Source organism: Sciurus vulgaris (genome assembly GCF_902686455.1).
Source record: "Sciurus vulgaris genome assembly, chromosome: 5".
In the NCBI taxonomy this organism is placed as follows: domain Eukaryota; kingdom Metazoa; phylum Chordata; class Mammalia; order Rodentia; family Sciuridae; genus Sciurus; species Sciurus vulgaris.
The window spans coordinates 163,634,134-163,661,782 of NC_136465.1; the positions used below are offsets into that span (position 1 = coordinate 163,634,134).

Consider the following 27,649-nt stretch of genomic DNA (forward strand, 5'->3'; position numbering starts at 1 on the left):
GAGGAAAAAAATCATGAAATCTGTGAATATTTTATTTTAAAAGACAAGATTGGCATGCTATTAAAAAAATAACTTGCATGTGAAAAATATATTTAGAAATTATTTTAATTTGTCAATATAATTGTCATTTAGTGTTAAACATATTGCTAACATTTACATGGGTTTCTTTTCAGCATATTCTGGCCTTCCATAATTTCCCACTTAGAGCAGACAGTCAGTGCCTCTGTGGTCCAAGGTACAATTTGCACACAGTAGTTTTGTTTCTTACGCTGTGGATCATACATATCAAAACACTATTCTTAAAGAACAGGTAGAGTAGGCTACAAAGGAATGTCCACATTGTTACACAGCGAATATTTTGACTATTAGGTTACATCAGCTATTGTGATTGAGTTTAAATATCCCTGCAGGGTCAGGAACAAACCAGCTTTCCCATAAGTCATTGTGAACACTGGGGAAGTCCCAGGGTTTATGTCTTCCATTCCAGTGGAGTAATTTAGCTTCCTGCAGAAAATGCTCTGAATATCTGGCATCTGGATTCCAGCCTTCATTGTGTTTAGAGGAAAATAATAGACTCGTTAGAGAATAATACGTTTATATTAAAAATTGAATAAAGTTCATGATAAAAAAGGATTATGCAATGAAAAAAATTAATATTGCAGTGCTCAGAATATTTTTAGAATACTTCTAGAATCACATTAAGATCGTGTCAATATAATGTTTTAAAATATCCTATGTGGGACTAGCTGCAGTGGTACACACCTGTAATCCCAACAGTTTGGGAGGCTGAGGCAGGAGGATTCCAAGTTCAAGGCCAGCTCAAAATAAAAAGGGCTGGAGATGTAGCTCGGTGGTAAAGCACCCCAGGTTCAACCTCCAGTACCAAAACAAAACAAAAAGGTCCTCTGTGGTGTTAGTGTCTTTCCCAGGAAAAGAATTTTGATTTTTTTTTTTTAATAAAATAACTGAATATCCATTGAGTAGAGAGAGTAGCCAGGATTATACTATTCTGATATGACCCTGGCTTGTATTTGTAAATTTAGGTATGAAGGCAACCGTAGGAAGAGCTAGTTATTTCAACCTGTCAGGGCATAGCTGGAATAATTAACCAGCTCCTGGAGTCCACACGAAGGAGCTGCTCATCTGGGAAGAGGCACATATAGGTGAAGTCTTTACTGAGTAAAACATCTCAGTTCCATGACTGAAGGACCGAGGGGCATGCAGTTTGGGTGACTAAAGTGTTTTCAGCTAAATGTGTTTTGCAAATTGTTAACAACAATTTGTGGTGCCAAGCATTAAATCGAAGACCTCCAGTAAGTTTTATAAATTTTACAAGACTGCCTGTTTAGATACAAACTTACTGCCCATCACTGTTAACATTGCTTTCTGCACCCACCGCACTCTAAAACCAGATCATTTTTCAGATGATTTTGCCAACCATGCCTGATTCTAAAACCTTACCAAGAAGAGAGACTTCTTTTACTTGGGAAGATTAAGTCTCTTCCTACTTATCAATGTTAGTCTTTTGTAAAATGTAATTCATAGTCTCTATTGAGAGATCATACGATGCTCTAACCTTACTTACACATCTAAGCTCTGCATAGCTGATAGATCTATTTTGATGGAATTCCTCTGCACATGGAAGTGTGCATTTTTGACCTATGAACCCAAGATTATTTTAAATGACATCAGATGCACTGCTAGTGCCCCTAACGCCCCTCCATTGCTCTCATGTATCTGCATATGCTTGGGAAAGTCAGGGAGGATTTTGATAATGATGTATATGCAGCCTGCACAGGATCATTAAGAGGAGACTTTTGGCAGAGCTGGGGTTTGAACCCAGGGCCTTGTGCTTGCAAGGCAAGCACTCTACCTACTGAGCTATATCCCCAGCCCATGGCACTGGAGATTGAACCAGGCCTGCTGCATGCCCAGTGAGCACTCTACACTGAGCTACAGGGTCTTTTTATTTTGAGACAGGGTCTTACTAAGTTGCTGAGGCTGGCAATCCTCCTGCCTCAGCCTCCAAAGTAGCTAGGATTACAGGTGTACACTACCACACCTGGCTTTGCATTGTTTTTCTAAAATACTCACCCAGGTGTCTTATGTGCCACAAAGGGTTGATTGTGGAGTATTTCCCATGAAACACAATCAGCATTGGTGAGGTAGCCACCCCTCCTCCCAGGGAGCTGCTGTAGAGGTTTTCCCTGAAAAATGGGATACAAAAGAAACATTTGGCTCCTGTTTTAAAACTTCAATAATGTGGGCTGGGGTTGTAGGTACCTAACATGTGAGGCACTGGGTTTGATCCTCAGCACCACATAAAAATAAATTTTAAAAATATATAAAAGGCATTCTGTCCATTTACATCTAAAATTTTTTTTGAAACTTCAATAATGAAAAATTACAAATCATAAAAGCAATGCTAGCTTTATAAAATAATCCTTAAAAACATTCATGTAAGAAGGAGAAACTACCAAATAAGGTTTGTCAGTGGACAAGATTCAAATCATGTTACTAAACAAATTATTAGGAAAATATACAAGGAACTCCTTGTTCCACAGGATCAGATTATTGTGATTTATATCATTTGAGCAAGAATTTCATCTCTGCCCTTTCCTTTGTTAGTACCTCTGTAAGAAATCTGCCTTAAGATGCTCATGAAGTAATTCTAACCCCTGAGCATGCGTAGAAAGTGAACTGAGTCATTTTCCCTGGGCATGGGGAGGGTCACACATACTCCACATTTTTTTGCATCCACTTCTCCAGCTGCTTGGTGATTCGCTGGTGCTTCCATTCTGTCATGTTGGCAACAATCACACCTGGATTGAAAGAGCAGGTGCTGGGGCTGATGCCGAGGTCTTTGATGGTCTTCTTCCGGTAGTCCAGATAGCCCATGTATGTGTTCTACAAGGAACAGGACATGCATGCTTTTGACCAAGGAATCTTCTAGAAAACGAAACCTTTGCGCAGTAGCTCCCAGTGTCGTCCAGGGTCACTGACCACTTCTGACTTTCCTTTGCTGGTTTCCCCTCATTTTCCAGCCTCTGAATGCCGACTGCCCTTACCACAGCCCCAGCACCTGTCCCTTTCCCTCTGACTCCATAGACGAGCCTCGTGCAGTCTCATGGCTCTGAATACCACCTGCCCGACAGCCCTGACTTACCTCTGCCCTTGCAACTCCTTTATCAGTCAACTCAAGTTCACCTTTTGGATGTTTAGTAAGGGATCCCAATCCTATCCCAAACTTGCTGCTCAGGGGCTCCTCTACCCTTGCAGTTACTTGAGCAATGACACAGATCTACTTGGGTCACCCCTAACTCCTCTTCTCATCCAGATCCATCAGCAAATTCTTCAAAATGTATCCAGAAGCTGCCCACGTCTCATGTCCCTGCTGCCGCCTTCTGGTTGCAGGTCATGATTACCATTCACTGAATTTCTGCAAGTTCCCCTACTTTCACCCTATGAACCGCACTCTGTCACTCATCTCAAAGCCCCTCTAGTGGCTTCCTGTCAGTAAGAGCCAGAGCTGGGGGAGCAGGCACAGGGGAGGGTGTAGTTCAGTAGCAGAGCACTTGCCCAGCATCTGTGAGGTCCTGGGTTCGATTCTCAGTACCACAGCGGAAAAAAAAAAGAGTTCCTAAGATGGCCTGCCACATCCTATACCACGTGGCCCCTGTTACCTCTCCAACTTGTTACTTTCCCTCCTGAGCCTTTGCCACATGGACCACCTTTAATACACCATATACACCACTGCCTCAGGACATTTGCATGTGCTGTTCCTGGAAGATTTTTCCCCTAAGTAACCACATAGGTGCTTCCCTCAAGTCAGGTGTAGAGTCAAACACCATCTCAGTGAAGCCTTCCCTGATCACACAGTTTAAGAAAACTCTACCCTGATAATCTGCGAAACATTTCACTTGCCGTCTGTCTCCTCCCAGGGGAAGGAAAGCTACAAAAAGACAGGCAGCCTAGTTTTGTACATTGTGTCATCAGGAGCTAAAACAGTGTCAGTACGGTTCACAAGCACCCAATTAAATGTTGAATGAGTGGAGTAGGAGACGGACCGATTCACCCACAGGCTGCCATCTACCTGGAGGTGCTGGCGTTGTGGCGACACCGGAGCACTTCCCACGTGCCAGGCTCTGCTCTGAGCACTTTGCACACATTGCCTCAACTGCATGGAAGAGTTTCACAGGTGTTCACTCGTTTTTCTCTCACGACAGCTCTACACAGGAAGTACCACTGTTAACTCTGTTTGACGAATGGGGAGGAACCCTGGGCCAAGTATGTTGCCCGGAACCACAAGCTGCTAAGTGAGAGCATCCAGGTTCTGACAAAGTCAGGGTCTGGCCCGAGCCTCTGCCCGCAGATGCTTCAATGTCACATATGAAATTATTTGCTAAAACAACACTTTTGAAAAACAACATTCCACTCTTAACACCTCGTATTTCAAAACGTTTTCATTGTTGCTTTAGCGTTATATACACGTTCAGGGTTCCTCATTTCCACCAGGGCAAGGAGGCCATTCCCCTTGAACAAACTCAATATTTTCCTTTACTGGAAGAAAGAAAGACAAAGCAAAAGGCAGAACTCTGAAATCAGAACCAAAGTTGCAGAGGGGAAACACCCTCTCGCGCAGAGCGGAGCGCGGTGACGAGCAACTTGACGGCTGTCCTTGCTGGGGCCCTTACCACGTGCTGGACACTTGGACGTCATGTTATTTCATCACAACTCACAGAAACACAACACAATAGTGTCAGTGCCCTGCAGGAAAGTGGGACTCAGCAGGGCTCAAAGAACTGGTCCCGGAGTTGGAGAGAAATGGACCTGGGACGCAGATCCACGGGACGCGTTCTGCCTCCAGGGGTCCCAGCTGGCCATCGGGTCTTTCAGGCTGAAGAGTCCAGTTGTAGGGGAGGAGGAAGGACTTCCAAGACAGGGTGCTCACCTGCAGCCCCACAAGTCTGTTTATGTCCTGAGCAGCAGGCAGGTCGCAGTCATCAGAGAAAGCTGCCGCGTGGCCCCGGGCCAAAGTGGTATCGTATAGTTCCTGGATATCGCCTGAGTGTGCAAATGCCAGTGATTAAAATAATACAGCATGTGTCTAAGGGCTGCAGAGGGAACTTCAACAATTCCTGAATTTGCTGTGGGGGAAGAGTATAGGCTCCCAGATTTCAAGTGGCTTGGCTATTTGCTTGATAGAGTAACTCATGCTAATCTAGAAAGGCACTTGGTAAGTTTGGATTGGCATTGGTCAAATCTCTTTCTGTTGTTCTAAGTCACCACACCAGTGCTTATCCTACCAGGCGTGATGGCGCATGCCTGTAATCCCAGTGTCTAGGGAGGCTGAGGCAAAAGGATCACAACTTCAAAGCCAGCCTCAGGAACTTAGCAAGGCCCTAAGCAACTTAGCCAGACCTCATCTCAAAATAAAAGGGCTGGGGATGCGGCTCAGTGGTTCAATCCCCTGGGTTCAATCCCCAGTACAAAAAAATATGTGTGTGTATCACACACACACACACACACACACACACACACACACACACACTTATCCTGTTTATATGTGAAAGGGACAAAGCACAATATTCAAACCCCCCACTTAGCTACTTCCCAAGAATGTCATCAGTGAGACTCTATTTCTGTGAATTTTAGGGAAGCAGAGAAAGGAAAGGCCAGCAAGGTGTGTATCACAGGCTGATCATGGGAGTGGCAAGTTGCCAACACTGCCGGGCCCACCACTTTAATGCGAATGCAAAATCAGAGGGCAACTAGCTACACGAAGGAAGAGAGGGTGGTTCTACTTATCGGCTGCTCCTCCTCAGGTGTTCTGGGCAACCGGTGAGCATACCTTGTACAATCACATCATCGTCCAGGTAGATGACCTTCTCATGTTGGTGGATAAGCAGAGGGAGATAAAATCGAACAAAGTTCAGCTGTTGAAACAAGAGAAACACTAGTGAGGAAGAGGCACTCGGCTCAGTCTCATCTGGGAGTACTGGAGAGTTGACTTTGACCATGGCTTTGGCTCAGCTCCACATCTGGAGCAGAAAAAAGAAAAAAATGCCTCACTGAATCGTCCTAGTCTCTGATTTGTCCAGGCTCTAGGGTGGAATCCAGAACTGGCAGTTCAGACTCTCCTGGATCCAAGCCCCCTGTCACCAAGGTGGTTGTCACTGGCGTCTTTGTGAACTGCTATAATGGAAGTCACTAAAGATACCAAGCTGACCTTTCAGGGCACAAACCATCAGCGACCTCACTCTTTAGCCTTTTTAAAAATTTCTATTTTATTTATTTGTTTGTTTTTGTGGTATTGGGGATTGAACCCAGGGCCTTGTGCATGCGAGGCAAGCACTCTACCAACTGAGCTACATCCCCAACCCTAGCCTTTTTTTTGAGAGGGAATGCTGGGGATTGAACTCAGGGGCTCTCGACCACTGAGCCACATTCCCAACCCTGTTTTGTATTTTTATTTAGAGACAGGTTCTCACTGAGTTGCTCAGTGCCTCGCCATTGCTGAGGCTGGCTTTGAATTCAAGATCCTCCTGCCTTAGCCTCCTGAGCCGGTGGGATTACAGGTGTGCACTCCTGTTATCCTTTGGATCCAGAAAAAAAAAAAAAAATGGTAGAGAATCCTGGGTTGGTGGGAGTTTTAAAATCTCATTATTAACAGCACCATTAATCATCCCAACTTAGCTCACACTCCAACAGTAAATATGCAGAGCTGGAAACAGATCCTATCGTGGACATAGAACCTAGTAGTAGAACTTAGTGTACTTGCAAGGATGAAGTTAAGTGACAGTCCCAGGTAGAAGGGGGTTGCAGTTTTCTGCACAACTGCCACCAAAACACTGCACGTCATGCAGGAGAGGGCCTTTTTTTTTTTTTTTTTTGCAGTACTGGGGATCGAACTCAGGGCCTTGTGCTTGTGAGGCAAGCATCTACCAGCTGAGCTATCTCCCCAGCCCTGCTGGCACTCTTGAAGTAAAGTACTTAATTTCTGGTGACATGGAAAATGCTGGTGTCTCCTGGAAATAGTCGATCCTTAGCTGTGGGATACTCGGATCTAAATGTAATGCAGAAGCACAGTTCATGCACAGCCTATGGCTGGGGAGAAGTTTTCCTGGCCTGACTGCCTGGTCCCACTCCAGCTCTGACCCCCACAGACATATTCACATACAAAAATGCAGCTGACATTTTTTTATGCCTCATTTCTCTTTAATAGCTTCATTAGGTTTATGCAGCCCATCTCAAATCCTTCCTGGAGCAGGTGGTTTATGAATTATAAATAGTATCATTTAGTAGAGATCTAACACCATGAAGCCCTGAAAATATCCCACGTGCATCCCGGTGGCTAGAACTCCAAATTAAACAAGGGTCTCACAAAGGACTGTCCCCAGCATGTGCACGATTCCTACTCACAGGCTGGAGCAATTCAGGCCTCGATGAGTCTGGTCTGATCTTCCCCTTGAGGACCATAGGGTTGAATTCCACGATTTTGAAGTTTATTTCTCTCAGTTTAGAATGTTCGATCCATTTTCTAAAGAAACAACAGAAACCTTCTAGTACACACTTGAAAGCTTTTCTCAGTTTGCCTTTTCTCAGGAGAATCTGTTGCCTCCTAAGAAAGTTTGAAACGTGTGTAAACTGAATAAAGTTTAGTCTAGAAAGCTTTCTGGGTTTTCCCCATCTGGTCTGGCTTCACATCTTTCCTTTTCTATTCCCCCCCTTTCAATTACATAACTTTCTGCAAAGGAAATGAAGCAAAAGAGTGATAAGCAATATCTCCCCTGATCCAAATAATCTCCCCAGGAAACTGAAAGAATAAAAATATTCATTCTTCCTCATGAAGTGGCATCTGCAGTTGCCAGAACAAGCTTCACCCAAAGCGTTTTGAAGTAGGACAGTCTGAACCTTCAGCTTTGACTAAAGTCTCGTTTTTTTTTTTTGACGCAGGGTCTAGCTGTGTTGCCCAGGCTGGTCTTTTTTTTTTTTTTTTTTTTTTTTTTTTTTTTTTGCAGTGCTGAGGATCAAACCCCCAGGCCTTGTGCTTGCAAGGCAAGCACCCTACCAACTGAGCAATATCCCCAGCCCCCAGGTTGGTCTTGAACTCCTGGGCTCAAGTGATCCTCCTGCCTCAGCCTCCTGAGCAGCTTGGACCACAGGTGCACAGGTGTACACCACTATGCCCAGCTTGACCAAGTATATTTTTATTTTTGTTTTGCAAAACTGGGGATTGGACTTTGCCACTGAGCTACATCCCAGCCCTTTTTATTTCATGACAGGGTCTCACTGAATGGCAGAGACTGGTCTCAAACCTGTGGGATTATAAGCATACATTATTGCATCTGGCTTGCCTCAGACATTTTTATTTATTTATTTATTTTGGTACCAGGGATGGAACCAGGGGCACTTAACCACTGAGCCACAACCCCAGTCCTTTTTTTTTTTTAATATTTTGTTTCTAGTTGTAGGTGGACACAATACCTTTATATTATTTTTTTATGTGGTGCTGAGGATTGAACCCAGGACCTCACACATGCTAGGCAAGCACTCTACCTCTGAGCCACAACCCCAGTCCCCTGGTCCTTTATTTTATTTTATTTAGAGACAAGGTCTCACTGAGTTGCTCATGGTCTCCTTAAGTGGCTGAGGCTGACTTTCAACTTGAGATCCTCTGCCTCAGCCCCCCGAGTCGCTGGTATTACAGGTGTGCACCACCACACCTGACCACTTGTTCGTATTCCACAGTTTGATTCCAAGGATGATATGAATTTACCTTCATCAACGACTTAATCTTCTCCGTCTGCCCCCATTCTTCTCCTCCTCCTCTCCCCACTTGATCCCTTACATTTTCTCAGTCTTATAGAACTTCTCTTTTTTATTTAATTCGTAGTGAGATTCTTGGTAGAAATAATCTCCATAGAAAATTTTCAGAATGAAAGTCACACAGGACAGCATTTGTTCTTGGTTAAAAGTTGACAGGAGCCAGGCGAGGTGGTATACACCTATAATTCTGGTTACTCAGGAGGCTGAGGCAGGAGGATCCCAAGTTTGAGGCCAGCCTCAGCAATTAAGTAAGACCCTCAGTAATTTAGTGAGACCCTGTGTCAAAATAAAAACAGTGCTGAGGAGGTAGCTCAGTGGTGGGTAGTGTGCCCCTCAGTTCAATTCCCCAGGACCATAAAAATAAACAAATAGAAAAATAAATATTTTTTAAAATAAAAATTGACCAAAGAATTAAACTGAAACAAAATTTAGATTTGTAAAATTTGAACCCTAAAAATCAGTCACGCCCATAAGAAAAAGATGGACAACACAACAGAAAAATAGGCCAGACATTTGGAACAAACTTCCAAATGACCGAGAAATGTATGAGAAAAGTGCTTAACCATGTAAGAACCAAGGGGACCTCACATTAAACCACAGTGAGACGCCACTGGACAACTGTCCAAGCAGCAGAGTTAAGGTGGGTTCCACCATTTCTAACGTCTATTTAGTTTTAGTGTGGTAAATTATAGGAAAAAAATCAGTTCAAAATTATAATATATAAAATTATAAAAAGTATATAAGTTTGTAGTTCAAAAATTATATTATAGGGCTGGAGATGTGACTAAGTGGTAAAGGGATGTTTAGTATGTATGAAGGTTCAATCCTCAGCACCAAAAAATACACACACACACACCCAACACACATATACACACACACATATACGTATATATAAACACTCCTACACACACATATATATACACACACACACACATATAATTAGTGATGACTCAGAACCATATTGAAACAGTTATGTTAATGTCTCTCAGGTTAAGAAAGCACACACACCTGTAATCCCAGAGGCTCAGGAGGCTGAGGCAGGAGGATGGCAAGTTCAAAGCCAGCCTCGTCAACTTAACCAGACTCTAAGCAAGATCCCGGTCTCAAAATTAAAAAGGACTGAGGATGTGGCTCAGTGGTTAAGCACCTCTAGGCTAAATCCCCAGTACCAAAATTAAAAAATAAAAAGAAAGAAATCAGAGGAAAGAGAAACCATGTGAAAGAAAGATTTTCACCTAAGCGACCTAAGAGCTGGGTTCTTTAGTTCCCCAGACAGTCTACTGGTGCTGAATGTGTCTCCTCCCAGATCCAAGGGGCTTTGCTGACCTTTCCTCACCCAGACCACACGCCTGTCACCTCACTAGCTAAACCTTGGGACATCCCCGCATCAATTCTGGTGACAGTTGTCAGTTCAAAAAGGAAATGAAATCCATTTAAGGAGAGAAAAGAAAGAGTAAAAGAAAATAGAGCCCTCCAAAGACACAGGTGCGCAAATCACCGAATTCGAGTCAGAGTGTTGCGGAGTCCCACCACATAGAACACGATGTTGGCGTCGGTGTTGCTGTAGATGCTGTTGATGGCAGCCATGGCCGCGCCCATCCTCCCCGCTGCTGCACAGATCACCACGGGGATCTCCTCTTCCAGGTCCTCGGGAGTCTCGGAGTCATCATCTGGAAACACCGAAACCCGCCCTTGGAGCGTGAAGGAATTTCACGGTACAGCATTAACTCGTCTTCCACCCTCCTGGGGAGGACAGCACAGCATGGGAGAGACTGCGCGTTGTTCTCCAAGATCCAGTCTCTCCTTCACTTAGAAAAGAGGTTTTGGTTTCAGCGGCTGCAAAACCAACCACTGAGAGTGTTTTCCCAGACTCCCTTGCAGCTCAATGTGATCAAGTTCTGATAATGGGTATCCGTGTCTACCTCCCAGGTCTGCCTTTCCTGTCTAGAATGCTTTCCCCGTTCTTTCCTGCATGGCTACTCCTGCACATTCATTTCAGATGCAGTATAGACATCAGATCCTCTGGAGAGCATGCAGCAGCTCCGTACCAGCAGCAGTATACCCTTGGCTAGTCCACGCCACACCCTTGCTTATAATTGGACCTATCACTAGACGGCTCATCTTCCTTTCTCTTCTGTTACAGAGGAGCTCTCTGAGGGCAGAGGAGGTGTTTTGTTGGGAGCAGCGAACAAATTACTGCTTTGAACCCCATAGCCTTGGATCATGAGGCACTGCTTCTGGGAATCTTTCCGAGTGATGGTGCTGAGAGAAATGGCCATTTGTAGGGACCACTGTTAATGGGGCAGATTCCATGCCTGGCATGGAATTTGTAGGTTCAATAGCTTTGGATTCAAACGCTTGCTGCCTGGAATGGAAGACATACAGGGGCTCAATAGCCTTGAGGTGCCAGCGGCCTGGAGCTAGAAGATATCCCACCAGTAGATAAACCCCACTTAGCCTGCTCCTGGTCCATCTCACTTTTGTTTACCTTGAAAAAGTTTTTCTCACAATAAATCCCTTTGGTGGCTTTTGCCTATAAAATAAAGCACGAGGAGTCTTGCTCTTTGTTAGAGGTCAGACATATCTGGCTAACCAACCCATCAGGCTTGACATTTTACCTATTTTTGTGTCCTTTGTCTTTATTTCTTATAACTTTTAATTTTCTCAATCCAACTCACAGCCTGTGTTCAGTGAACTGTTCATTTCCTGTGCAGGATGCAGTGAGATCTTGTCTTGTTTATCTCTGTATCCTCTGGATCTACCTCAATGACTGGCACATGGTAGATTCTCAATAAACTTGGGATGGATAGACAGATGGATGAGTTTACTAAGCATCTCTATTTCAGCACTTACCACATTGCACTTGAAGAGGCTTTGTGTCTGTTTCCTCCACTAGACTGTAAGCTCATCCTATTATCCCCACCAAATCTGGAACCTTGGAAATGCTTAAGGAAGTTTTCTTGAAATTAACTGAATTGATGAACTGGCCCTCGGGAACAGGGCTCTTGAGGAATGGTTTGCAGGCTATTCCTGGGGCAGAGAGAGGGGAGGTTTGAAAAGCAGGGGCAGAGCCTGTTTACCAGGCTCAGGCAGAGACCTTCAGCAGGCAGCAGGCAGTAGGAAGCAGGAGGAAGAGGAGAGGGCAGCCAGGAGAGGGGCATCATGCTGCCAAAGGAGCTGGAGCTCATTGAAGCCCCCAAACCTGCTGTCTGCCAAGAAGTTTCTACTTCAGAACAAAAGATGAAGGCACGCTGGAGATGTGTGGGGGAGGCTTATCTACTGTAAGTTCATCAGTGCCATGTCTATCTTGGTGGCTTCTCTGGGAATTGCCTGCTACACTGTTTGGATCCCTTGTCTCAACTACTGGTGCCTGAGATAACCCCTTCAGAGTTGGCACTGTGAAGCCATTTGGTGCCAAAAGAAACTAGAAAACATAACCATGACAGGATGGGACGGGAAATTAGTCCATTCCCACAAACCTCTCTTAGCAAACCAAGCCTACTTCTAGAAGCAACATGTCAGCTGTCCCAGGGCCAAAACTCACAATCAGAAAGTATCGTTTTCTCCAAAGAGATCAACTTGCCTGGCCCAAATGAGATGGGAGTGAAGCTCCTATGATAGGTGTGCTAAATCACAAGGAAATCACGGGGACAGGACACGGAACATTGGACCTTGCTTTCTTTCAGAACATGACGTCACAGGGTCTCCATATGTTAACTTATAACACTGACTTTGAATTAACATTCTTTAAATTACAAAAATTGCCCTTCTTTAAAAACTTCCAGTCTACACGGAAGAGGATCTGGTATATTGCAACTGTTTTGCAGGTCTCTCCACTCCCATCAGAGAGATAGATCTCCGCCACCAGTGTTGTGCGTGCCCCAAGCACTCCTTTGTGTAAATTCTCAAGAATTCATACAGAGGTATATTAATTTAAAACCACAATGGAATCGTACCTTTTATACCCTCTGCAAATGGCTTTTCCCTTGTAACATACTATGGAGATCTTTCTACATCAACACTACATTCTTTTGAGTAGTATTTTAACGACAGATTGTTTTTTTTTTTAACACTGAACGGAATAAAATGTGATATTAGCTCCACTCTTGTGATCCAAACGCTTTGTTTATTATATGCAACTGATTAATCAGTCAGGACACGCATTTCTGTATTGTTGTTGTAACAGCTGTTCCAAGACTTACCCAAAGGACGGGCTGAGTGAACATGCTGGTTGTGGCAGGGAGTGAAGTATGAGGAAGAAAGAACCAGAAGTTCAGAGGACATCTGACCTTGCACAACTTCCTTTCTCTCTATTCCAAAATGGTTTTTGGAGGTATACCGTGGACACTGTGCTGGGCTAGTCATGTGCCCACAAAGTTCTTATGTTAAATTACTGACCTCCCCCGCAATAACCTGAGTTGTGACTGTATTTGGAAATAGGACCTTTAAAGAGGAAATTAGGTAAAAATGAGGCCGTTGGCATGTGGCACTAAGCCAAAAGGACTGGCACCCTAATAAGAAGAGGACGAGACACCAGAGATGCTGCACAGAGGAAAGGTGATGTGAAGACCTGGTGAGAAGGTGCCCACCTGAAAGCCTAGGAGAGAGGTCTCAGGAGAAACCCACCTGCTGGCACCTTGATCTTGGATTCCCAGCCTCCAGAATGGTGAGGACATAAATGTCTATTCTTCTAACCATTTCCCCTGTGGCATTTTGTTCTTGCAGCCGGAGCAAATCAATACAGAGATCTTAAAATTTACCCATTGTAAATAGGGTGCAGTTCAATGATTTTTAGCAAAATCATGAAACTGTGCAACTCTCACCACAATCAGGTTGTGGGACCTCCAGCCCCACGAGATGTCCTCCTGAGCCTGTGTGCCACCCACTGTTACCACCACCCACTCGAGGCCACACCCAGCTGCTTTCTGTCTCTGTAGATGCGCCTTTTCTAGAAATCTCATCTAAGGGGAGTCATGCATGCTTCCGGGTCGGTCGTCTTTCACTTAGCACGGTGTGTTTGAGGTTCATCCACACTGTAGCTTGTATCAGTATTTTGTTCCTTTTATCATTGAAAATGCTCCACGCTGTGCGGAGACCACAGGTCCTTCATTCCCTCTCCACTGGAGATACTTGTGGACCATTTCCAATTGGGACCCCTATGAAAAATGTCCCGTGTACAGCCACATAGACATCTTTGTGGGGAAGCCATTCTCTTTCTGGATGCTCTTAATGCTCACTTGAATCAGATTTTGCATATTTTAATTATTTTAAAGTAATTTTGGGGGGGAATTGAACTCAGGGGCACTCTACCACTGAGCCACATCCCCAACCTTCTTTTGTATGTTATTTAAAGACAGGGTCTCACTGAATTGCTTAGGGTCTTGCTTTTGCTGACGCTGGCTTTGAACTCTCGATCCTCTTGCTTCGTCGGACTCCCAAGTCACTAGGATTACAGGTGTGTGCCACAGTGCCTAGCTAAAAGAAATTTTTAATTTAAAAACAACCAGAAAGAGATGGCCACTCTTTGGGAGCAGAAACACTGTTTGGTTCACTGGTGTGTCTCTGGTCCCTAAGTGTCTGGCTTAAAAAAAAATGAATAAAATGTGGCATGAATGGATATCACACACTGGAACTCTAACTACATTTATCTTTGATAGAGTTGCAGGTAATTTTTTTTCTCTTGTATTTTCCATAAATGAGTTTGTTTGTTTGCCTGATATAAAATGTAAATTAATTTGAAATACAGTAAACACACAAACAGTGCTATTTGGCAGTGGTTTTGTGTTTGGTGCTTCATGGGGCTGGAATTGTGGCTTAGTGGTAGAGCACTTGCCTGGCACGTGTGAGGCCCTGAGTTTGATCCTCAACCCCACATATAAATAAATAAAATTAAACAAAAGATCCATTGACAACTAAAAAATAGATATTGTAAAAAAAAGTATATATATTATATATTTATATAATATTAATATGTATATTATATATATATATAAAGTACCATTTCATGCAGTTCACCCCAGAGCAGGGGCTCTTGGTGCAACTGGACCAGGACCTGAGATTTAGGAGGCTGTTTGGGCACTAATGGAAATGGACCAGCAGGGAAAGGGGAGAAACGGCAATTGCACAGGCAAAATATTGAGAGACCAAAGGTTTGGGATGCAGAACAGTCCACTCAGAGTGCGGTCCAAGAATCCAGAGCAGCAGCAGCAGCAACTCGGAGCCAATCCGACATGCAAATTCTCAGGCCCCTTCCAGCCACCATTCTGAGCCTCTCTGAGGGGCCCAGTGGTGTGTTTTAACAAGCCCTCCAGTGGATATTCCACACTCAAGTTCTTGGGAGCTGGCCAAGTTGTCCCTTGTCCCTGAACCCAGTTACTGAAAGGACCTAAAGGAACACATTCAAACCGCATCTCTAGGTGTCCCGTCTGGGTGGACTGCATGCCTGCTTACCTGTTTCAGCCTTGACCATGGTCCCCTTATGAACTTTCTTGTACAGAATTCCACATAGAGTCACAATCAGGAGGAAGAGCAACACTTGATTAACTGAAATGAAAATGGAACCACATCAGAGTCCAACCTATGAAGCTGAAATCAGAAGGAGAAGCTCAGAATGGCAGTGTGAGCAGATGACTTCCAGGACAGACTGAGGGGGCCTGGGACCTTTCTTACAACAACTAGCACGGAGTCAAGAGCTGACCCAGTACACGGTTGTCGGGGACACACAGAAGCTGTGTAAGGAAGACCCAGCGCCAAGCCCAGACAGTATTTTGGCAGAGGTTGCAAACTTAATCATTACAGGATGCTGGCTCTGAAGCCACTTTCTGTGCGTGAATATTTTGTTTCAAATAGTAGCCAACATTTATATAATGCTTATTATGTGCTAGGACTGAATATGAATACATGTTTTTAGCTGTTATAACACAGTAGCTTTTCAATTAATTCAACTACTGGTCAAGGATGTGCAGAAAATTCTTACCCTGGGTAAAAGGTTAGGGGACCTCAATACGTATCTCAGTTCTGTCTCCAGGACTGATGTCACACCACTATTTGCCATGCCTGCTCTCGGGGTCTACTGAGAAGTGGAGCAGAATAGGACAGTGGGGTTTGTTTTGCTTTGTTTTTTGGTACTGGGGATTGAAGCCAGGGGCACTTTACCACTGAATTACATCCTCTGCCCTTTTTATTTTTTATTTTGAGACAGGGCCTCACTATGTTGCTTAGGGTCTTGCTAAGTTGCTGAGGCTGGCCTTGAACCTGTGATCCTTCAGTCTTGGCCTCCCAAATTACTGAAATTACAGGCATATGCCACCTGGCCAAGCTCCACTGTGTTCTTGAATATGGAACATATACCACTGATTATGCATGAAAAGACTGAGGAGATTCATGTCCATAGTGTTGAGCAATATTAAATCACAGTGTGAAAAGTCAGTCTTTCTGGTTTCATGTGCAGGAGGGCAACTAAAGCTACTTACAGAATTAAAGGACATTCTTCTAATTGAATATCTTTTTTTACAATCACCTTTTTTTTATTAAAATTTTTTTTAATTGTAGTTGGACACAGTACCTTTATTTATTTTTATGTGGCGCTGAGAATTGAATCCAGTGCCTCACACATGCTAGGCAAGTGCTCTACCACTGAGACCCAGCCCACAATCACCTTCTTTTCATAACTGCATGTAACTTTTTTTCAATTTACTGTAAGGATAAAAGCCTTCTATTATAAAGTACACTTTTAAATTTTAAATGTGAAAAAAATTTAATGTGAGTCAATTTAAAGAAAATATTAAGTAATGCATAGGACAGAAGGAACACAAATGTTGAAGAAATTGAGAAGGTAGTGCACTGACATTGTGGTACACAAACTCCTGAAGTACGGGGGAAGTTGATAAAAAAGAAAGGGAGGGGATTTGAAGTCAGACTCAAACCTTGTTTTTTCCACCTCCTTGTTTTTTCCAGGTCCTGGCTGTGTGACCTCAAACATATTACCTAACCTTTCTGAGCCTCTATGCACTTGTCTGCTGAGTAGGGATTGTAATAATACACATTATCTCACATTCTTGTTTTGAAAGCTAGCAGAGGCAATGCAGGCACAATAAATATTTTATAATTATTATTTATTATTATTATTTTGCACCAAAATACTTAATTTATTGGCCTCATATTGATTTGTTTTCTGGCCCCAAGACCTTTGTTTTCACATTTGTTAATGAAAGGAGCTGGATCTTTCCCAATACCTTCCAAAACCACATTCTGAGGCTCAATGATCCTGTTTCTCTCTGCCTCTCTGGGTCATCTGGTTTCCAGGGGCAACCAGACATGAGGCTCAGTTTAAAACAACTGTAGAAGAAGTTCTACCATTTCTCAGTCTGATCATGTTCACCTGCACAGGTTTGAGGAAGTGGCCCAATTGTCCCTTCTAACTGTGGCTGTTATCAATGAAAACATTTCCCAGATTTAAAACAAAAAGCAAAACAAAATGAAAAAATACTTTTTTTTTTTTTTTTTTTGGTAAAGAGTATCCCATGCAACATTTGGATTATACATACACTAAAAAATTATTCCTTTCTTAAATCTGAAGTTCAAGTTTAACTGCAAATCCTGTTTTCATTTACTAAATCAGGCAACTCTACCCTGAGAAGAATAGTAACAAGATTAGATTAGGATGTTTCCCCCAAAATTCACAAATCAACTTGTCTGAACTTGGAAGTTTATCCAGGTTTTGATACATTGGAAGATTTTGACACTTCAAGAACAAAAATGCAAAATTACAAATACTAAATTAGACATGAACATGAGTATGTATTTATTTTTATTGGTATTATTTTTGAGACAGGGTCTCACCATATGGAGACTGGCCTCAAACTCGTGGATTCAAGGCATCCTCCTGCCTCAGTCTCTTGAGAAGCTGGGACTTCCAGGTGCCTGCCCAACTGAATATTTATTTAGAATGAGAAGTTATATTTGTGAGTTTTATAAAAATATATGACCCCCCTGTTATAGGTTCACTTCTGACCAAGACACTTAACAACTTTCCATAGGAATCATCCCCAAATGATGTTGCAATGGAAATCCCTGGGCTCAAAGCAGATTCAAAAGAGAGAGAGAGAGAGAGAGAGAGAGAGAGGAGAGCACAAGAGCTCGCTAAGTATCTTCCTTCGATCATTGTTATCAAAAGCGATCGTCTTACTTTTTCGTAACAGAGCCATGAGCGTCCACGTGGATAAGAACTGTAACCTGTGGAGTGAAGAACAAAGTTTCATTGAAAAGGGAAGCAACTCAAAAGTCACCGGCAAGGGTTAGGGACTATGTCTCCTCTGAAAGTCCCAAAAGTGTGGGATCAGCCTTTATAGTTCTGAATGTAGAATTTTGGAAAGAAAATAAATATTTCTCCAACGTATAGCTTACCTCTTCAAAAGTGATTCATCTGGTGGCATAAGCTTTGCAAAAGGCCCAGAAGAGTTCTTTTGTCTTCATTTTTTTTTTTTTTTTAACCTTCTCCAAAAATCTGCGTTAGTCCTCTGGGCCAGCAAAGCAGAGGGAGCCAAGTGGGACTGTCATGCAAGGGGCCTTTTTGATCCACAGTCCCAACCCCGAGCCTGTCTTTCAGTTCACAATTACTTTGTACCACAGTCATAAGTTTTCACTGCATTTTGGAATATTGTATTTGTGCTCCCAAATCAAAGAAGTTAATGAACTCTCTGTTCTCCAAAGACACCTGTTGCTCTGCTTCCTGATTTTCTCAGTTTTGATTTCTCTCTCTGTATAATTGTTACAATACCTGAAATGTGCACTTGGAGAAGCGAAGGACCGCAGGGCACTGTCAACGAAACGATGAAGTGCAATCATTAGGAAAGAGCTTTAGACAACCAGCTACAACTTGGCTTTGATTTTCCTGGGATGCAGCCCGCACACCCAGGAGCTCCGGGTGCCTCAAGGGTGGCCCTTTTCATCCCCTTCTAGAACCTGGGAAAGAATCCGTTCAACAAAGCGCATTTCTTAAGGCTTTCTGAGACCAGGTTCCAGGTACTTTTATGATTTCAGGTGACAAGTGTTAGTCCAACTTTGGGGGAGAATATAAGCTTCCAATGGCCTTTGGCCACATGGCTCCCCCTCCGGTTCCCTGAGGGAAGCCATTTGGACCACAGGATAGAAAGAGGTCACAGCCGAGGGTGCCAAGCTCTGAGTCCCTGAGGTGAGCCCCTCCCTGGGCATCCCACTGACCCAGCCCAATCAATTTCCCATTTTTCCTTAAACTGCTTTGAATAGAGGTTCAGTTTCTTAGAAATACATTTGCTGTGGTCAGGATGGTGTATACACACACACACACACACACACAAACATGCACATACATATATGGAGAGAAGTTTACAGGGGCCAGATAATTCAGTAATAATAGGTCCCATTTCATTTGCCAGTAAATGGATGGAACTGGAGACTATCATGCTAAGTGAAATAAGCCAATCCTAAAAAACCGAAGGCAAATGTTCTCTCTGATATGCAGATGCTAACACACAATAAGGAGAGGCGAGAATAGAAGTTTATTGGATTAGACAAAGGGGAAAGAAGGGAAGGGAGGGGGATGGGAATAGGGAAGAGTGGAATGAATCAGATACAACTTTCCTATGTTCATATAGGAATTCACAACCAGGGTAACTCCACATCATGTACAACCACAAGAAAGAGCAGTCATACTCCATGTATGTATAAGTCAAAATACGCTCTACTGTCATGTATAACTAAAAAGAACAAATACAATTTTTTTAAAATAGCTCCATTTACAGAAAACCCAATATGTACCCAACTTAGGCTGATCATTTAGGCATATTATTTCCTTCAATTCTTACAAAAGCTTTCAGGTGAATATATTATTATCTTTGTTTTTCAAATGAGGAAACACGTTGCAGAGAGATTCAGTAACTTTTTCAAAATCTCACAGCTAGGCCATGGTAGAGCAAGGATTGGCAATTAGGGTTCCTCTGACTTCAAAACCCACCAACCACCAGGATCTGGAACCATGGAAGCGCCATCTGGGCTACACTGGGAACAGGTGAGTTGTGCTCCAGGAAACTGATCTCACAGGAGTATGGAAGTTTCTCATGTAAGGTTGGTCTGTTCCACCCCTCTGCCCAGGGTTGGGGCCCTGTGGTTGAGAGGCCACACCAGAGGCAGAGCAATGTGACGTGGACTGATCTGAAAAGGGGGCTCACTTTCCCTGATCAGCATGTCACCAGCACTGAAATCTCTCCAAGATGGAACAAGAGGCTTCAAGAAATTGGCAGTGGCATAGCTAATTGCAGGGCACAGCAGTGACCGGCCAAGGAGGGAAGGTCCTGAGCAGCTGAGGGGAAACCCTAAGCCACAGGGCACGAGGAGTGGAGCCCCCAGAGCACGCAGCTCCAATGGGAGGCCTGCTTAACAAAAGGCACACGGAACTGCAGCCCTCCCTGCTCTTTATGATTCCATCTCCCCCGGGAGGGACACTTTCTGAATTTCAAGAGAAATCCTGGATTGGGAAGACACAGAAACTTACTGAGGCCACGGGGACCCGGCGAGCGCCTTTTCCAACCTGGCTGGGGTGCTGCTTGGTTAGAGGGGGCCTGGGAATCAGACACACCTGCTCCGCCATATATAAGACCCCCTCCCCATGGAAACTTAAGATCGTCACCTATTAAATGGCTATATCATTCTTCAACCACCATATCAATAGCTAATTCAGGAAAAAAACCAACAACCCTCAAAGATTGCTAACGTGATTGAGTGAAAGGAGACTAGGGACAGGAAACACAGGGTCTCCAGTCTCACCCCCCCCCCCCCAGATTAGTTACAGTTACAAAAGGAATCTTGAGATGTGATGAGCACCCGTATGTTCCTCCCAGTGATATTCCACTGGCTTCTATCTTGGATAAGATTACAGGCAAATCCTAATTGTGCTTCATTCTGAAGAACTGCCCCAGCCTCTTGGAACATGTCAATGTCACAAAAGAAAAATAAAAGGCTGGAATTCCTGTGGAGACTTGACAGCAAAATGAAATGCATGAGTCCTGACTGCATCCTGGACCAAATGTTTAAAACCAGCTATATAGTCCATTATTAGCGAAATAGTATTGTGTCAATGTTGAATTTCCTTGGTGGATAATTGTGGGGTGCTCATGAAGCACACTTGACTGAAAGGGACACATACATATTCAGGGGTGAAGGATCAAGAGGTCCAGGAGTGTGTGTGCATGTGTGTGTAGATGGAGAAAGAGAGATTGAGACAAAAGTCAATATGACAAGATGTTAATAAGTGATTGGGCTGGTATGTAAGTGTTCCTTACCACTTTTTGCAATTTTTCTATAAGTTAAAATTTTTTCTCAAATAAAAAGTAGGAGACAATGAGCATCATCATGATATTTTGTGAGGACTAAGGGTCACAGTGCACAGCAAACAGCAGGAGCCTCATTTCGACTGTGGGACCTTAGGGAATCCCTTCACCCCCTAGGTCTCCAGTCTCATCATGATGACTGACACAGACTCTACTAGACCTGCCATCTTTACAGAAATCTGTCTTCAAAAAAGTGATTGGGACGAGGAGGAGTCTCAGTCTTCTTGAAACGCCTGTACAGTACCACCCGAAGCGATCTATAGATTCAACGCAACCACTCTCAAAATCCAACACCATTTTTCACAATAATAGAAATATTACTGATTTCACATAATATTACAAAGCCATATAATCAACACAGTATGATACTGGTATACAAACAGACACGTAGATCAGTGGAGCACAATAGAGATCCTACAAATAAATCCATGCATATATGGCCAAGTAATTTTCCACAAAGGTGACAAAATACAAAATGGGGAGAAGATAGGTTCTTCAATAAGTGACACTGGGTAAACTGGATAGCTGATTGCAAAAAAGTGAGATTAGATCTTTTTCTTGTAGTAGACACAAAATGGATTAAGCATTTAAATTTATAAGATGTAAAACTTATAAACCTGGAGGGGGACAGAAAATGCTAGACAGGTTTAGATATGAGTTGTCCCCCAAAAGCCTATGTGTGAGAAAATGCAAGGAAGTTTAGAGGTGATTCCAGCAACTCATAGGCTGAGGCAGGAGGATTGCAAGTTCAAAGCTAGCCTCAGCAACTTAGTGAGGCCAGTCTCAAAAAATAAAAGGAGCTGTGATGGGGACGTGGCTCAGTGGCTAAGTGACCCTGGGTTCAATCCGTGATAGGAAGAAAGAAAGAAAGAAAGAGAGAGAGAGAGAGACAGAGAGAGAGAGAGGAAGGAAGGAAGGAAGGAAGGAAGGAAGGAAGGAAGGAAGGAAGGAAGGAAGGAAGGAAGGAAGGAGAAAGGAAGGAAGGAAGGAAAGAAAGAAAGGAGGGAAAGGAAAGAAAAGTTAGTTAGTTTAGAGGTGAAATGATTGGGTTATGAAAGCCTTAAACCTAATCAGTGCATCAATACCCTGTAGACGGGTAGGGTGTGGCTGGAAGAGGCCGGTCCCTGGGGGCATGACTTTGGAGTGTATATTTTGTCCCTGATATCTCTCTCTGTCTCTCTCTCTCTCTCTGTCTCTCTCTGTCTCTGTCTCTCTCTCTCTCTCTGTCTGTCTCTCTCTCTGTCTCTCTCTGTCTCTCTCCCTCCCTCTCTCTCCCTCTCTCTCTCTCTCTCTCTCTCTCTCTCTCCTTCCGGGTGCCATATGCTGAGCTGCTTTCTTCCTCCACACACTTCTGCAACAATGTTCTGCCTCACCTTAGGCCCAAAGCAATGGAGTCAGCCATCCATGGACAGAGACCTCTGAAACCGTGAGACCCAAATAAACTTTTCCACCTCTAGAATTGTTCTTGTCAGGTCTTTTGGTCACAGTAGTGAAAAAGCTGACTTCTAGGTATATATCTAAAGGAATAAAATCAGTGCCTCAAAACAATGTTCACGTTCCCATGCCCACTACGGCACTATTTCAAAAAAACAAGATATGAAAACAATCTAAGTGTCCATCAATGGATAAATGGATAAACGAATAAAGAAAATATGAGGTGTGAGTATATGCATATGTACACATGTATGTATATACTCACACATAATTAAATATTATGCAGCCTTAAAAAGAGGGAGATCCTGCCAGGCTCGATGGCGCATACCTGTGATCCCAGCGGCTCACAAGACAACACACACAAGATAACTACGTGAGGGTGATGGCAATGTTGACTACTTGATTGTGGTAATTACTTCACATGTGGATCAAAGGATCACATGCTTCACCCTGAATATACGCAATTTTTATTTGTCGATTTTGTCAATAAAACTGAAGAAAGCAACAACAATAACAACAATAAAAATCTGGTATTTCAAGGACTAAGATTCTATTAAAATGTTCTTAGGCAATCACTTCCTGCCCATTTTAAATGTCTTAAAAATATTTCTAAGAATATGTTTGCTTCCTTAAAAACTATTTAAGCAGGTAAAATTGCTGTCATTGCATTACTTACTTATTTATTTATTTATTGGTGGTGCTGGGGATTGAACCTAGGGACTTGTGCATGCTAAGGCAAGCACTCTACCAAGCCTAGAATGGTTATCTTTGATAACAGAATCTACACTTTTAAAAAAATGTTCAAAAGAGTCTGATTAGAAATACACGCCCTTGAAATTTAAAAATGACTGAAAAATTATTTATCCATTAGCCCAACACTATGAGACTTGAGTTTATAGAACTCTCCAGTGTCTGGAGTTTATAGATTTTTTAGATGCTGTGTTGTAACTTTTCTGGCTGTAAGTTCTTAAGTGCAGAGTGCTTTATCAAATGTGAGAAGCAATAGTTCAAATTGTTTATTTTTTAAGATTAATAAAGGAAATGGGGGAAGCAGGGCTGTTTTCTCACAGGAGTTAGAGATTTTGCTGAGAGAATGTAAATATGAAGTCAACTAATTAAAATGCTGAGGGGGGACAAGTGCCCAACCCAGAACAGGAAGGGAGTCAGGATGATTCCTTTCACCCATTCATTTAAACATTCAGTCAACAGACATTGACTGAGCCTCTGCTAATACACCAGGCACCAGAGATTCAGAGGCGAGTCCCCAGGGAGTCCACACTTGGGTGCAGGACAAAGCACAAAAGAGCAGGGTGCTGAGGTGACCTGGCCGTGTGAGCACAGGGCGTTGTTCCAGCGCAGAGAGGCATCTGGCCCAGATCACGGGGGTCAGGAAGGCTTCCGGTCTCTCCTGAACTGATCCAGAACTCTCTGCTCGTGCCTGTGCATCCCCATGAGAAGCCTAGCCCTCTGAGGGCAGGGCTGCACCCAGACCATTCCAGCATATCTCAAGCTCCACAGGTATTTGGCCTTGGAGGTGAGGCAGCCTTGAGGGCTGGCTTCACCCAACAGCTCTCCCCATCCTTTTCCCCTTGACCATTTCCACAAAAGGCAGGAAAACCTAAATACAGACTTCACTCACCTTCTTTGTAGCTAGGAGTAGCCACATAATATAGATCTGCAGACCAACTAAAGTGAAAGTCAGCTGGGACACTGGGGAAGCATTTGGATGAAGTGGAAACTGCTCCTTCTTCCTATCTTGCATGGGCCCACAAATGCTGGAGCCTGGCAGCCATCTTGCAACCATGAGGAAGAAGGCAAGAGCTGCAGAGAACATCCAGCCCTGACATCATCCAACTGCAAAAACACTTTCAATACTCACATCCTCCAGATATTATATAAGAAAAATAAACCCATGTAGTTTTAAGCTGCTGTAAATTCATGTTCCTGGTACTTGGAGTAAAAAAATATTCCAATTGATTAAGTAGGTGCTCAACTGTTTACAGAACTCAGCTCCGGGTATGAGTCAATTATATGGCGTGACAGATGGAGCCAAGTTCAGAAGAGACTGACAGAGGGTCAGGGACAGAGAACTAGAGGAAATGATGGGCGGGCATTTTTTTTTTTTTTTTTTTTTTTTTTTTTTTTTGGTACCAGGGATTGGACCCAGAGGGACTTAACCACTGAGCCAAATCTCCAGCCCTTTTTATTTTTAGCTTTGAGACAGGGTCTCGCTGAGTTGCTCAGGCCCTTGTGAGGTTGCTGAGGCTGGTCTTGGACTCGTGATCCTTTTGCCTCAGCCTCCTGAGCTGCTGAGATCACAGGCATATGCCACGTGCCTTGCACTTCCTCCGCCTTTCTGAAGCTCAATCTCAGTCTCTTGCTCTCTGTCTCCTTTGCTCCCACCTCCTGAACCTCAGAATGCTGGAACATTTCAGCACACAGCCCTTTACGAAAACTCTCTCCTGAGGAAATCTCCTCCTGTTCACAGCTTTAAATACCATTTATATGCCAACCACACCCACATTTCTGTCCCCATGTGGACTCCAGACTCCTGAGTCCAACTGGCCACTTGGCATATCCACTTGGAGGCATATGTGTGACCCAATCTGAGCTCTGGAGACTTCCCCTCACCAGCTCACTCAACCCAGGTAATGGAAGCCCTGTTTTTGCAATTGCTCCAGCAAAAAATAAACTTTGTGCTATCCTTGACCCCTCTCTGCTTCCCTATCCCACAAGTGGACTGTCCATTCTTCCTGCAATGAATATACCCACAATTGCCACCACCTGCAGGTCCTGACCGTGGTCTGATGACCACCATCCCTTGACTGTCTTATGCCAGCGCCGTCTCCCTTCAGCTGATTTCATAACCAAGAAGCACAGTCAGCCTGTGAAGTTATGAGCCAGATTGTGCCATCTTGGCTCCAAACCCTCTGAGGGCTGCTTGTCTGTCTCAGGGTCAGAGTCAAGTCCTCCAGTGTCCTCCCACGAGATCTCCATGATCACACTGGCCTCCTTGCCAGACAGACTTCACCTCAGAACCTTCTTACTCTCCATTCCCTCCATCTGGAATTTCTCTTGGGATATCCAAGTGTCTTGCTCCCTCTCCCTCAGACTCTCAGCAAAAGATATATATATGTAGATATATATGTAGATAATGTGTGTATATATACATACATACATATATATACATGTGCATGTGTACATATATATGTAGATATATATATATACATATATATACACACACACATTTCAACTTCTCAGCAATTATCACTGTTTGCCCTTCTGCCTATTTATTATGGTTTGCCCTCCAAATGATACATTACAAGCTCCGTGGGACACGAAGGGTCGTTTTTGTTCCGAAGGGTCGTTTTTGTTCATTGACAAATAGCCAACATCTAGACAGGTGCCTGGCAGTATCAGTCCTCAAAAATATTTATGGGCTGCAGAGAGGAATGTACAGCCGACTCCTCTAGGGTACTGCAAAGAACCGTGCATGTTCACCAGGGAACTGAACACTCCCCTACAGAAACCACTCGGGTACTCCCTGGGTATCCTCAACTTCCCTCCAGATCCCTCTGTTTGAGTCCACCTTCTTTCTACCCTGTCTCCTGCCACCACTTACTGACTCCCAGGGAAACTCCCACCTGGCTTTCCCACCCAGAGGACTCTGCCCCCTCCTCTTCCCCAAGTTATCAGTGGCATAACTGACACAGCAGCTTTTTATGTTGTTTGATCATTATATCAAGTTAATTTCAAACACACATGCAGCTTGAGTACCCTTAATTTTTTGCTTGATTTTCCTTTCCTTAGTTTCACTTGAAACATTTCAAGTCTACTGAAAAGTTGGGATAAGCACCCAACACACACTCAACTGCTAATATGTCATATTTGCTCCCCGATCTCTCTATATTTGCAGGTGCAGACTTCATAACACTTCACCCCTAAATACTTTAGCATAGCTCTTTTTAGAACAAGGTATCCTGATGAATGTGGTGGTGCATGCCTGTAATCCCAGTGGCTCTAGAGGCTGAGGCGGGAGTTCAAGGCCAGCCTCAGCAATTTAGCAAGGCCCTAGGCAACTTAGTGAGACCCTGTCTCAAAATAAAAAATAAAAAGGGCTGGAGATGTGGCTCAGTGGTAAAGTGCCTCTGGATTCCATCACTAGTACCAAAAATGAATGAATGAATAAATAAATAATAAATCAAGGACGTCCTAAAACAACAATAACAACAAACACACACACACACACACACACACACACACACACACACACACACACACACACCTTCCTATATCTCCACAATGCCATGATCGCACCTAAGAAAAATAACGTTGATAACATCAACCAATAAGCCGTCCCTAGTCAACTTTCCTCATTATCCCAATACTGTCTTTCATTCTTGATCAGCACCCCCCCACACACAGCCTTCTTATTTACCAGTACATTAATTATTTTGGAGAATGCAAGCCAGTTGTTTTGTAGAATTGTATTGAATGTGGGGAGAGGGTGAGGGATGGCCAGTGGGTACAGGGGTGCAGTTGTACAGGAGGAATAACTGTGATGTCCTACAGCCCAGGGGGCTAACTTTAGATGACAACGGCTAATTGTTTACTTCAAAATGGCAAATAGAATTGTGAATCTTCTCAACACCCAGAAATAAAAAATGTTTGAGGTGATGGATATATGAATTGGCACGATTTGATCGTTATACACAGCATACACGTATTGAAATATCACACTGCACCCCAGACATATATATAATTATGTGTCGATTTTTTCAAATAGCTTTAAAAAGACTCCTCCACAACTCTGAGTGTCTTTTCTGCTTAAAGCCTCTTGCTGGAATTCACTACTAAAAGGTTCAGTTCCAAGCTTCCGGTGACACCCATGGTCCCTATGCCATGCCTTGTCATTCTGAGCTGCTTCATGATTACCCTCTACCCTCTGCTGTCCCCAACTCAACACTGTGCCCTTCTTGGACAGTGGCAATGGTCCTTTGCCTGCCTCCTTCCCCAGTAAA

The 27,649-nt window shown here is 43.5% G+C and overlaps 1 protein-coding gene across 3 annotated transcripts in view; it reads right to left on the reverse strand.

The window, feature by feature from the left end:
* Window positions 1-87: 87 nt before the first annotated feature.
* The window catches only part of GLT8D2 (glycosyltransferase 8 domain containing 2), a 37,739-nt gene continuing 10,177 nt past the window's right edge, over window positions 88-27,649 (reverse strand). For all 3 annotated transcript variants that reach the window (XM_079142885.1, XM_079142886.1, XM_079142884.1), the window contains 9 exons: window positions 18,017-18,063; window positions 15,280-15,372; window positions 10,328-10,499; window positions 7,423-7,540; window positions 5,852-5,936; window positions 4,952-5,064; window positions 2,741-2,907; window positions 2,095-2,207; window positions 88-545 (listed from right to left, as the gene is read on the reverse strand). In XM_079142885.1, coding sequence (XP_078999011.1) covers window positions 376-545; window positions 2,095-2,207; window positions 2,741-2,907; window positions 4,952-5,064; window positions 5,852-5,936; window positions 7,423-7,540; window positions 10,328-10,499; window positions 15,280-15,372; window positions 18,017-18,035 — 1,050 coding nt within the window. In that variant the 5' untranslated portion in view covers window positions 18,036-18,063 and the 3' untranslated portion in view covers window positions 88-375. The remainder of the gene's footprint in view (window positions 546-2,094; window positions 2,208-2,740; window positions 2,908-4,951; window positions 5,065-5,851; window positions 5,937-7,422; window positions 7,541-10,327; window positions 10,500-15,279; window positions 15,373-18,016; window positions 18,064-27,649) is intronic.